Raw genomic sequence first — 11,944 nt, 5'->3', positions numbered from 1 at the left:
TAATGTGGTTGAACATGCACAATCACTTGAAATGCGACCATTAACAACACATGAAAAAGAACATTGTCAATATCAGTTACAACAAATCAAAGAACACTACGCATCTGAAAAGGTCACTTCTATTGAAAAAATTGAAGAGGAGGAATCTCCATCATTGATTTTCACCATTGCAGAATGGTTCAAGGCATTAAGATTTTTTCATATCATGATTGGATGGGATATTTTGTGGTTGTCTCTTTTTATGGCCTTGACATTGAGTTTGGATAACTTGAAATTATTACTGAGAGGTCAGATTTTCGATTTGTTGGAGAGTAGTTTTTCAGCAAGTTCTTTTGATTCTCGCCCTTCTCCTCATAGTGATGATGACGATGAATGGTCAGCCTCCTTCTTGTGGTGGAACGCTCTTCTACTCATTACATTTTGTCATCACCATGCTCTCCAAACTCGTCTATTATGCCACTAGATTATGGGAATATGAATATAGGGAAAAGTTTTCAGATTTCATGAGAGAATTAATATTACACAAAGTTTCCAAAATAACCATGCATGAGAAACAGGAACGCTTCAATTACGGTGTTCTTTCAACCATTCTTGATGAAGATCTTTCTACCATCAGTGGAGCTAAATACGTCTTGTCAGAGTCGTACTCTCATATTGGATATTTATTGATGAGCTTCTTTACCATGGCGTATACAGTAGGATTCTTTGCCTCGTCTTGTTCCTTTCTATTTCTCTTACTGAGTGCTCCTGTGTATATTTATTTCATTCAAAAGCAAGAACGTATACGAAAAGAGAATCTTGAAATTTCAGATGAAAAATCATCCTTACTTTCTCAATTTATTCATGCCATGAAACTCATCAAAGTATTCGCCATTGAAAATGTTTTCCTTTCCAAATTCGACAAGATTGAAGCAAAAATCAGAAAGAACACCCACAGGAATAGTTGGGCTGACTTTTTTATTGATTCCATCTATTATCTGCAATCATTCATGATATCTTCGGTTTGCTTTTTTGTGTATGCCTATATTGAAGGAAAACCCATTACTCTTGGGTTGGCTTTAACTGTGAGCTCATTGTCGGATTATTTAAGATGGCCATTCTACAGCTTGTCTTCTGATTTGAGACATGTTTCACAAATGAGAGTTGCTTGTCGAAGAATTGCTCATCTTCTCATGTGTAAAGAACAGGAATATCACACTGAATACACAACAGATTCTGGAGTCCTCGTGGACATGCAAGGTGTGAGTACCAAATGGAACGTGGAACGTTTGTGCACGAACAAGGAAGATGATTCGATCATTCGAAATATTTCATTAAAAATTCATGAAGGAGAACACATTGCATTGATCGCAAAGGTTGGAATGGGAAAGTCAACACTGTTATACACCATTTTGAACGAAACGAACATCACTCAAGGTAATATTCGAATTAAGAAAGGACTTTCTATTGGATTTGTTTCACAGAATGCATGGATACGAAATGGTACCATACGAGATAATGTTATCTTTTGTTCCAACAAGAGTCATTTCAATAAGGAAAAATATGAACAAGCATTGTGGGCTTCAGATTTTGCTATTGATGTCGAACAAATGGAAAACAAAGATGAACAGATTATTGGAGAAAGAGGAATCAATCTGAGAGGTGGACAGAAAATTCGGCTCTCTTTGGCGCGAGCTCTCTATCATGATTGTGATTTGTATTTATTGGATGACATTTTCTCAGCTGTCGATATTCACACGTCAAGTAATATTGTGGAGAGACTTTTTCTGAATGAAAATTCCTTATTGAAGAAGAAGAGTGTACTGCTAGTGACACATCAATTGCACCTATTAGAGAGGATGGATCGTACGTTTGTGATGAATAAGGGTGAGATTGTACAACAAGGATCATATCATGAATTAATGGATTCAGAAAATATTTCTGAGACATTGAGAGATTTGCTCTCTTCCACCTATAATGTTCAAGAGGAGACAAAATCCATATTCAGAACATCCCAAAATTTAAATAATGATACTGATGATGAAACTGATGAGGAGGAGGAAATGAGTGACAATGAGTCTCCTGCTATTGATTCACAGACCGATGAGGTCAAAGAAGACCCAAAAATCTCACAAATTATTGAATTCATGATGTCTCTCGGAAAGAAGAGCACCATCTTTTTAGCAGTTGTGATAACTCTGGGGTTGATTGAACAATTTGCTCCAGTCTTTAAAGACTATACTCTTTCATATTGGACTCTTGATGAACAATATGAAAAGCATTCATTAGGATTTTATTTAACCATGTACAATTGGGAGGATTTTGTGAAATGATTGCATACACGCTCAATATTTTAGTGCTTGGATACTATTTATATCTCATTGGAGATGTTTATCAATCATTGATTTTAGAAAAATTAGCTCAATCCAAGTTGAAATTGTTTGAGACAGTTCCTTCTGGCAAAATCATGGATCGAGTTTCTGACACTAATGATATTAGAGAAAATATTATTCACATGTTTCAATACTTTATTTCGAGCGCTTTCAAGGCCTTTGTGACCATTGTCATTATACTTTTCACAGTGAACCTATTTCTATTTTATTATTTATCATTGTTGCACCCATTACTAATTATTATAGAAATACGTACTCGACAATTGAACAACAAATTATAGATTATCAAACAGCAAATCTTCATGATCCCACACACACCATTTCAAGTGAAATACTTGAGGGAATTGACACAATTAGAGCATTTGGAAGAGAGGAAAAGATGTCATCGCTTATTTCCGAAATTAGAGAAAAGAAACGTTTTACCTACAAATTGACATATTGTACGGAACTACTGTGGAACTGGTTCTCAGTGAGATGTGGACTGGTTCGTGAGGTGACAACTTCTCTAATCATTTTAGCCATCTTTTTATATTATTACAATTACTATGATGCCAATTTTGATGAACAAAATACCGACCAATCCAAAAACAATGAAAAGCTGATCCCCATCCAAGTTGTAATTGCTCTCTTCTATCAGAGAATGAAAAATCTTATTGATTCTTCAGAGACCCTGTTTTATACATTTACAAAAACGGCAACATCTTTTAGACCCGTTCAAAGAATACTAAATTTTGTAAAACAACTTCCATTAGAACCCAATCATGGAACTCGATCAATATCAGAAAAACCAAAAGATTTAGGTTTTCAAGGAACTATTGTATTCGATCGAGTAAGCATGAAGTATTCTCCTGAGAGTAAGAATGCTCTTGACAATATTTCATTCAGCATAAAACAAGGAGCCAAATGTGGAATTGTTGGAAGAACAGGAAGTGGAAAGAGCAGTATCTTTAATTGCATTCTTCTATTACAAGAAATTGAGAACAATGAGGGTGCTATTTACATTGACGGAACTGACATTAGAGAATTACCCATTAGAGATTTAAGAAAAAGCATTACCTATATTCCACAACAACCAATTTTATTCATGGGAACTCTTCGAGAAAATATGGACTTTGAAGGAGAATTTAGTGACGAAGAAATTACACAAGCACTCGAGCAGGTTGGATTTTTACAGGCCCTTAAAGAAAAATCAAATAGTTCAATCACTGTGAAAGGTGAGGAGTTGTCCATTCTTGATATTAAGATTACTTAGAATGGTACTAATTTTTCAAGTGGTGAGAAACAACTCATTTATTTAGCGCGAGCATTGCTGAGAAAAACAAAGATCTTGTTGATGGACGAAGGAACAAGTAATTTGGACAATTTCACAGATTCACTCATTCAAAGCACATTGAGAGGTCCTCTTTTTTCAAGTACCACTATTTTAGTCATTGCCCATCGAATTGAAACCGTCAAGGATTATGAAAAGATAATTCTCATGAGAGAGGGCATCATTGCCAAACAAGGCACACCGGATCAGGTCTTAATGTTGTGCCAAACTGTTGAAGAACAACAACAATGAAGAATTAAAAAGACCTTATTGAGGAGGAGCGAACAAGTGTCATTGTTGTGACAACTTTGATTTCCTTGTTGCTATATAGAGTACCGCTCCCTTCATCAAACAAGAATGCAAGTGTCTTGGTAAACCCATCCAAGCTCGACTGGCCATACTGTTTTCTTGCTCGGCACAGTTTGTCATGTATTGAACTGCATTTCAACATAATTCTTCAATTGAAGACGAATTTCATAATGCCGTTTTTTATTGAATAATTATTCTTTCAACGAGTTCATACATTCCCTACAATAATTAAAAGCATCCTTGGCACTAATTCTGTCATTTTGAGAAAATTTCAACATGTTCCTCAAAAGACTCTCGAGTTGGGGAAGAGGAGATTGAGATGAAGACGGCAATGTTTTGTATCTTTCCTTAATATTTTCTTCCAGATTATTCAACACAGTTTCTTCTCCTCGTTGTATCATTTCTAAAAAGATATTTGTTCTTTCATCACTGGTTAGTAATTGATATAAAACCACACCTGCAGACCAAATGTCTGTTTTTACACCATATCCTTGATTTAACTGAGCTTCTGGTGACATGTAATTGATAGTTCCTGACACACTGAAGGCCTTGCTTTCGATCAAGGATTTCGAGAGCCCAAAATCACATAACAATACCTTTAAGCGTGTAATAGCTCCCTTGTTGTCCTTTTCTATTTTTTCAATTAGAATATTCTGTGGCTTGACATCTCTATGAATGACATTTCTCGAATGAAGCTCACAAAGAGCATCCATCACTTGAAGCATGATCGTCAAAATGATGCGAGGAGAGAGAAGCTGTTGAGGCGATCGGATGAGTGTTGTTAAATCTCCTTCGTCATAGTAAGGCATGACAATACACAACATTTGAGGTGAGTAGAGATCGTTTGGAGAGGAGATTGGATTCAATCTTTGTTGAAACACATCCAAAACCTTAATAATATTTGGATGATTGAACATCATCATTTGGAACGCCTCTCTCATGGCTTCATTTATGGACAACAAGGTATTGTCTCCAGAGTTATCGACTGAACAAACTTTGAGAGCTACTCTTTTTTGAGATGAAGAGGGTGACTTGGCACAATCTTCACACAAGTACACAGAAGAAAATCCTCCACTTTGAATTTTCTTTAAAGGTAAATATCTTCCATTCCAAAGCAAAACACCAGTCTCACTGGGTGAGAATGTTTCTTCTGAGGAGGCCGAGATGGAATCAGTCTTGTAGGAAAAGCTGTCAGATTTGAATGTAAAGCTACTGCTCGTTGGGGATGGAACGTATCGGGAAGTTTGAATGGATTTGAAAGGATCAACCTTTGGAGTCGATGGTAGTGAAATGCAAGAAACACGCAATTGATTGACAGCTGGTGCTTCCTCGAGAAGACTCAAATCATCAAACTCGACAAATTCATTGCATTCCTTATCAAAAATTTCAATGACAACGATTTGATTTGAAGTTTTCTTTCTTTTCAAGCTCGCAATTAAATGGTCACATTTTGTGTAAATAAAGGTCTCTAAGGATTGGATATCTTGGAATGTTTCAGATGTAGAAAGCTTTTTCTTTCTACTACCAACATGAACCATGAAGAGATACTTGGCTGAGACGCCACCTTGAAGGTTGTATTCAGTTGGAACATGTTGTGGCGTTGCACTTTTATATTTAAGAATCCAAGGATGATGAGTGAGAGATTTGATGTAAGATCTTGAATAGTCATGTTGGTAGAAGCAACATCGAAGGAAATCCAAAGCCAACTCTGAACAATTAGGAGGAAAATATTTGTCAATGAGATGAACAGGAAAGTTCTCTTCCTGAAATAGTTGAAACAAATCTTCCCATGAGTAGTCGTGAAATGGAGGTTTGCCTGTGAAGAGTTCAATGACTAGACATCCAACGCTCCATATATCTGCAAGTGCTTGTTTTTCCCAATCACCTTCAGTCATGTGAAACATTAAGGGTGAGCAATATTTAAGACAGGGTTTGTTCTTGATGTATTCTTCCTTGGTCATGATGAATCCAATGTCGGCCAACTTGATTTGACCATACTTTGATAACATGACGTTTTTTGAGGAGAGGTTCAAGTGCGCAATCTTTAACGTGTTGTGTAGATACAAGATTCCTTGGAGCACTTGATCAATGTACATCACAATGACCTTTTCACTTGGTCGATAGCCCTTATTTCGAAGCATGAAAAGCGATCCATTCTCCAAGAATTCTTCAACGACTGCATAAAACTCTTCACCTTCTTTCACGTTTCCCTTGCTGTCTTTCACTGGTAAGGTCACACTTGCAAACATGTGTGCAATGAATGGATGTTCACTCCGAGACTCTGCAATCCTCTCTCTCAAATCTTCAATTCTATTCCGCAATTTTGGAATTATATCTTGATTGTAAATGTGCTTCATGACAACGAAATTTCCTGTTTGAATATGATATCCTTTGTAAATTTTGTAATACCAGTTCTGTCCCAAGCAATCCGAGTCTCTGTTCACTTGCTATCATTCAACATGTTGTTGATATATATTGAAAGAATCATCATGGCAGATATACACTTACATAATTTCCAATCACTAACAACGGAGAATCAAGATTAATGGCTTGACTTTCAGAAGTAATACTACATCTTCGAAAGTTTTGGCTGAAAAAGGTAGGAGGAAACCATGGTATCGGTGAGTCACCTGAATCTTGCCTTTCCTCCTCCTCCTCCTCCTCATTATTGTCAGTATCCTCTTCTTGATGGATTGTTTGGTCATGATCCTCCTTGTTCTCAGTACTCTTATCAGGTACCGAAATGGCTTGGTCTCTTGTTTGTGCATTTGCAGCAATTTGGAGATGCTTGTTTTGAAGTTGTTGTGGTTGTTTGGTAGGTTTTAGTATCTTGTTCGTTCGAGTGGGTGGAGATTGTAACATTTTTTTCATTTTGTTCATCAACCTCTAAGAATGATCCTTTGGTAATGATGATAGGAATAAGGATATTTAAATAAATATGGAAATATCCCAAAATTAATCATGAGACACTTAACATAAGCAACAATAACGGGCTGGCGATCGATCCACGAGCAATCAAATACGCATGATTGCTTGAACGGTAAAAACTGATGGAACAATTTCAAGTATTAGTCACAATGATCTTTTTAGAAGAAGCTCTGAAGTCTATCAATTGATGAGGGATTAGCCTTTTGAAAATCTTTTTAAATTATAAGCATTTCAAAATAATACGGAGCATGTAGTTCTCACCTTCCCTTAATAGTAAACAAGGGTGCCACCATCATGGAAGAAAATTTGTGAAATTATCAATCATAGAAACGGTGCTTAGCTGTCACATTGTGGGATGCCATCTCCAAATTGTGCGTTAGGGATTTGTGTATCTTTGCCTAAAAACTCTTTCATATCATCTTTAGCTGCAATAACTAGAGAAGTGTTGGGATGTAATTTGAAACTCTTGTTTGAAACACTGCGAACTTTTTCTCCATTCATTGAATAATATTTTTTTGCTAAATCTACAGAACAAGTATACATTACAAGTGTTCTTGTTATTGAAATATTCAGATTTGATGGGCTTTTCAGTACGTACAAAGAAAGGAGCTTGTCAAGCCAGCATTACAACAAGCATGGATTGAAGACAAAGCTCTGTTGGAAGGAAATCGAGAAATTACTTGGTCCAGATTTTACAGTAGATACTTTATTCCAAATTAAAGTCATATGACAAAGTTAAAAAAGTGCGTGTTCAATTTCGTTTAACCTACTTATTGCAGCTACTTCAATAGTCATATTCTTTTCATGAATCGGTATTGATGCACAACACTGGCTAATCATGGGCTCTAGCTTTTTCTGGGGGCCAAATTCTATAAATTTAAGATGAATAGTTCCTTCGTAACTGCTCATTACATGCTTGATAATGTTCCGTATGGACATGTTCCATAGAACAGGACGATATACTTGATCGATTGAATATGCAATCATTTCGTTCAAGTTTTGGACAAACTTGGCGTTGAGATTGGATACTATTGGACATGCAAGCTCTCTGTTTTTTAAATCAATTTGTTCAAATGTCCGCTTCAGGTCATTGGCTACTGGTTTTAAATATTTCGAGTGAAATGGAAGATGCACATTAAGAGGTACTGTTCTTAATTTGCATTTGTAATTTTCTTGCCACGCTTGTATTTGTTGATCAATATCAGATACTCTTCCACTTAGAACCACTTGTTTTGGAGTGTTAATATTTGCCATATCACACCTTAAAGAGAGTGCTTCAGTGGCTGTACCGTATTGTAAATTATTCTCAATGTCATTCATGAGAGTTTCTGGAGCATAAATAATGGCTTTCATTGCCATTTCCTTCTCTTGTTCCTTTGTAATATTTCTCTCCATGGACAAGCCCCTTTCGTGAACAAGATAAATGGCCTCCTCGATGGTGAGACCTTTTGCTGCAGTAAGTGCTGTAAACTCTCCAAGTGAATGGCCCAACATGCATAGAACTTGTTCATCCTGATGAATATTCCTTTCGTGTTTCAACTGGATGTACCTCTCAAACAACATGTACGACTGTAGTAAGATTAATGGTTGAGCAAGGCTTGTAGGAGGATTTTCAATGTTCTTGATCTCCAAATTATCAAAGATTGGAAATTTAAATTCTTTAAAAGCATTCAATATTGTTGAATCATCCATATGTTCCATGCTCTTTGGATGAAAAAAGATCTTTTTACAAACATCCGATTTCATTACGGGATGAATTTCATGAAAATCATGAAACATTTTTGAGTGTTGGGATCCCTGTCCGGTAAACATGTACACACAAAGTTGATGATGTTTGTTGCGGAATGTTCCACTATTTTCCTTGTTGAAATAATGGAATAAATTTGAGAGAATACTCGTTCTTTTCTGAACATAAATATTTTGGTCAAAACAGCAACCATTCCGATTCTGTCCATTTCCGATGGCTTTAAGAATGTTTGAGTGAGTGAATTCAGTGCGAACTGTTTTCATCATTTTTTTTAGAATGTAAGATCCTAATTTATTAATTGATATTTATTGATATTAATTATTGCTTAGAGTGTCATTGGTTGTGGATTGATCAATCCATTTCAAATAATCTTGATTCCCTTCCGAGATGTCCATGAAAATCACTTCAGGAACCGAGTATTCATGATTCTTTATTACACATTCAATCACTTGTTGTTGTAAATCTTTTCTCGTTTTGATGATCAACAATGCTTCTTCATCGGAGCAAATTTGTCCCTCCCACCAATACATGGATTTGACTTGAGGAACAATGTTCACACAAGCGACTAATTTCTGTGTCAATAAAGCTTTTGCAATGCTTTCAGCTATTCTGATCGGAGAGGTAACATAGGCGACACAATATTTTGCCAGTAAAGACATTTTTTCTTCGTTCGCTCTATTCTTTCTCAGTATTAAAAAACATTAATAATTATTATTAATTATTGGAATGTGACATCTGAGAGTTGTACGTTTTGGGTGGCCTCTAACATTCGTGTAAAAAAGTATGTAATAGAAACGCTTATGGAAGCTTCATAGGCAATGAAAGAATTAGGTCCTGTTCGATAGCAGAATGGCCGTTTGCTAAACTCTTTTTCAAGATCAATACATAAATCATTAATAGATCCAGTGGAATCATAAGCTGAGCCCTTAAATAATACGATGGATGAATTTTTAAATCTATAACATAAATAATTTCTGTTAAGCTCAAGATCTTCAATCTCAAGTTTAAAAGGATTAATGATAGGTTTCACAATTGCATCATCTTCATCAGACACTGGTAATCCGTATTTTCTTTCAATCTCATTGACTGTTAAGTGATGAGTGCGAGGGAAAAAGTCGTTACTTCCATAGATGTGATAAAATCCAAATGCTGATTTTAGAAGTAAATTGTCAGAACCAGCATACGCATGTGTTGAACAAAATGCAAGAGGGTTGCATCCAATCAATGCATGTTCCTTAATACATTGACCGTCGTAGCAGCTACCTCCTGTCCATACCCTATTATCTTGTGTGAGAATGCACACATGGAAGTTACCACAAGCCACTTGTTTCACAGGACAGTCTGTTGTTATTAAATGATCGCTCCAATTGTGCTCTGAACCCTCTTTTAACCAATTTTGACCACTCATATGAACATGAATATTGTTAATGACGCACACAGAAAATGAGAAGGCACACCCTACGTGTGTGATGGTGTAGCGACTATCAGTAGATCCATAAGTGGAGTCCTTAATTTCCTTTGATGGATCAAAAATCATGACAGGAAACTTGACATGCTTCCCTTCCTGTCCACCCAATTTTGATAGCTCATGTTTATCACACAATTGTCTATATAGATTAGATCCAATGCCATATAACACCGTTTGGTTTCTATTTGTATCTTTCACAATGAATAATGCATGTTCAGTATAGGACGCAAGTCCAATCACCTTGAATTTCACTCCATCAAAGATGGGATATGTTTTCAACACGTGTTTTCCAACAAATTTCGATCCTTTCATTCGCTGTAAAATAATTTGATGATCATCATTTTCAGGATGAATTGCATGGTTTTCAATCACAAACATCTTGCCATCTTCATCAACAATTCTGATATGATTCGGATTAGCGTCCACATATAAAACTTTATGTAGCTGGGGAATTTCTAATTTTTCTAATACGATCTCTCTAAACGATGATGATTCAACTCCTTCTTTTACAAGCATCTCCTGAAAAGCCTTTGCAACGATCAATGAATCTTGATCATTCGGAGGAAAGAAGGTGTAATGCACTTTCATTTTTTATCATCATATGAATTTTTAAAAATTATGTTTAATTTTCATCCAGTATGAACAAATTCGTGAATGTAAAGATCAGCGAGAGGATGGCAATGGATCAAGAGGCATCTTTTAAAATCCTCAAGCATGTGTTGGGAGTCTTTTGAAAAAGTATCAGACGTTGAAAATTTTCAAAATAGTTTGTAAGGAACATGAAAGTTACCAAAAGCACCAACATTTGAGGAAAACCTGACGTGGATGATTCTTAATTACAATGCGAAATGCACGCACCTTCAAGCGCAGTAATCAAAAGTTTGTCCTCAACAGTACAGCATTTAAAGTGTTGCAACTGAGCTCATTACCCTTTCACCAAGAGCATTACAAAAAAAAGAATTCTTGTTGCATTTTCCAAGATGGTCTATGAAATTCGTTACTTTCCAAATCCTGGTAGAGCAGTAAGTTGTGAATTTTTCCATCTTTCATCATTTCAATATTTCTCAATTTCGTCAATATCCATAAATTCAATGATCAAAATTTCAAATCCTCTTCTTACATAATAAACAAATTCTCACCAACGACAGGACATTCTTCTATTGATCGCAGAGACAGGAGGTGTTCCATATAAATTCGTTGGTGTGAACAGAGAGACTGAATGGCCTCAACTCAAACCATCCACTCGTTACTCTCAATTGCCATCTCTCAAAATCAATGACAACTTTACCTTGTATCAGACTGTTGCCATTGCACGTTTCTTAGCGAAAGAAGGTGGTTTGTATCCTTCAGATCCATTCCAAGCTCTTCAAACAGAAGAATATATCAATGCTCTCGAAGAAGTCTTTAATCACTTGCTTCGTGTTCTCTTCTTCACACCAGAGGACAAGAAAGAAGAAGCCACTAAATATTTCACTGAAGTAACTTTGAAGAATGTTTTTGGAGCATTGAATTCTGCATTGGAAAAGAACGGAGGTTATTTGACAGGTACATTGAGTTGGGCGGATTTGGATTTCTTTGAAATTGCAGCCTTTGTGGAAGGAAGAGGTAAAATTGATGTTATGACTGTTGCTCCTCAATTGCCAAAATTGAGAGAAAACATTTTGAGTCATGAAAGAGCCAAAGCGTTCTTGGTAAGTGAAAGAAATTTCAAGAATAAAAAATAGTCGTGACTCAGTTGGTCAAAAGATGAGCTCAATAAATGCAAGTTCTTCGTGTGATACTACAAACTTGTTGTGATCCACGTATTTCCA

At 36.1% G+C, this 11,944-nt stretch overlaps 7 protein-coding genes across 7 annotated transcripts; 3 read left to right on the top strand and 4 right to left on the bottom strand.

Moving 5' to 3' along the window:
• Positions 1-431: 431 nt before the first annotated feature.
• Positions 432-2,312, top strand: FDP41_013632 (uncharacterized protein; the record flags this gene model as incomplete). The annotated part of the gene is made up of 1 exon (XM_044704284.1): positions 432-2,312. One exon carries the CDS (start codon positions 432-434, stop codon positions 2,310-2,312), a length of 1,881 nt encoding a protein of 626 aa, XP_044565131.1.
• Positions 2,313-2,751: 439 nt separating this feature from the next.
• Positions 2,752-3,624, top strand: FDP41_013631 (uncharacterized protein; the record flags this gene model as incomplete). Its single annotated transcript, XM_044704283.1, has 1 exon — positions 2,752-3,624. One exon carries the CDS (start codon positions 2,752-2,754, stop codon positions 3,622-3,624), a length of 873 nt encoding a protein of 290 aa, XP_044565130.1.
• Positions 3,625-4,181: 557 nt separating this feature from the next.
• Positions 4,182-6,852, bottom strand: FDP41_013630 (uncharacterized protein; the record flags this gene model as incomplete). The annotated part of the gene is made up of 2 exons (XM_044704282.1): positions 4,182-6,437; positions 6,499-6,852. 2 exons carry the CDS (start codon positions 6,850-6,852, stop codon positions 4,182-4,184), a joined length of 2,610 nt encoding a protein of 869 aa, XP_044565129.1.
• Positions 6,853-7,254: 402 nt separating this feature from the next.
• Positions 7,255-8,931, bottom strand: FDP41_013629 (uncharacterized protein; the record flags this gene model as incomplete). The annotated part of the gene is made up of 3 exons (XM_044704280.1): positions 7,255-7,442; positions 7,599-7,622; positions 7,689-8,931. The coding sequence occupies 3 exons, from the start codon at positions 8,929-8,931 to the stop codon at positions 7,255-7,257; spliced, it is 1,455 nt and encodes a 484-aa protein (XP_044565128.1).
• Positions 8,932-8,979: 48 nt separating this feature from the next.
• Positions 8,980-9,324, bottom strand: FDP41_013628 (uncharacterized protein; the record flags this gene model as incomplete). The annotated part of the gene is made up of 1 exon (XM_044704279.1): positions 8,980-9,324. The coding sequence occupies one exon, from the start codon at positions 9,322-9,324 to the stop codon at positions 8,980-8,982; it is 345 nt and encodes a 114-aa protein (XP_044565127.1).
• A 59-nt stretch (positions 9,325-9,383) lies between these two features.
• Positions 9,384-10,721, bottom strand: FDP41_013627 (uncharacterized protein; the record flags this gene model as incomplete). Its single annotated transcript, XM_044704278.1, has 1 exon — positions 9,384-10,721. The coding sequence occupies one exon, from the start codon at positions 10,719-10,721 to the stop codon at positions 9,384-9,386; it is 1,338 nt and encodes a 445-aa protein (XP_044565126.1).
• Positions 10,722-11,113: 392 nt separating this feature from the next.
• On the top strand, positions 11,114-11,857 carry FDP41_013626 (uncharacterized protein; the record flags this gene model as incomplete). Its single annotated transcript, XM_044704277.1, has 2 exons — positions 11,114-11,155; positions 11,282-11,857. 2 exons carry the CDS (start codon positions 11,114-11,116, stop codon positions 11,855-11,857), a joined length of 618 nt encoding a protein of 205 aa, XP_044565125.1.
• Between the last annotated feature and the right edge of the window lie 87 nt (positions 11,858-11,944).

The sequence above is a fragment of the Naegleria fowleri genome, assembly GCF_008403515.1.
Source record: "Naegleria fowleri strain ATCC 30894 chromosome Unknown tig19, whole genome shotgun sequence".
In the NCBI taxonomy this organism is placed as follows: domain Eukaryota; phylum Heterolobosea; class Eutetramitea; order Acrasida; family Naegleriidae; genus Naegleria; species Naegleria fowleri.
Note: the sequence above shows the minus strand (reverse complement) of the source record. Positions and strands in the feature narration are given on the sequence as shown.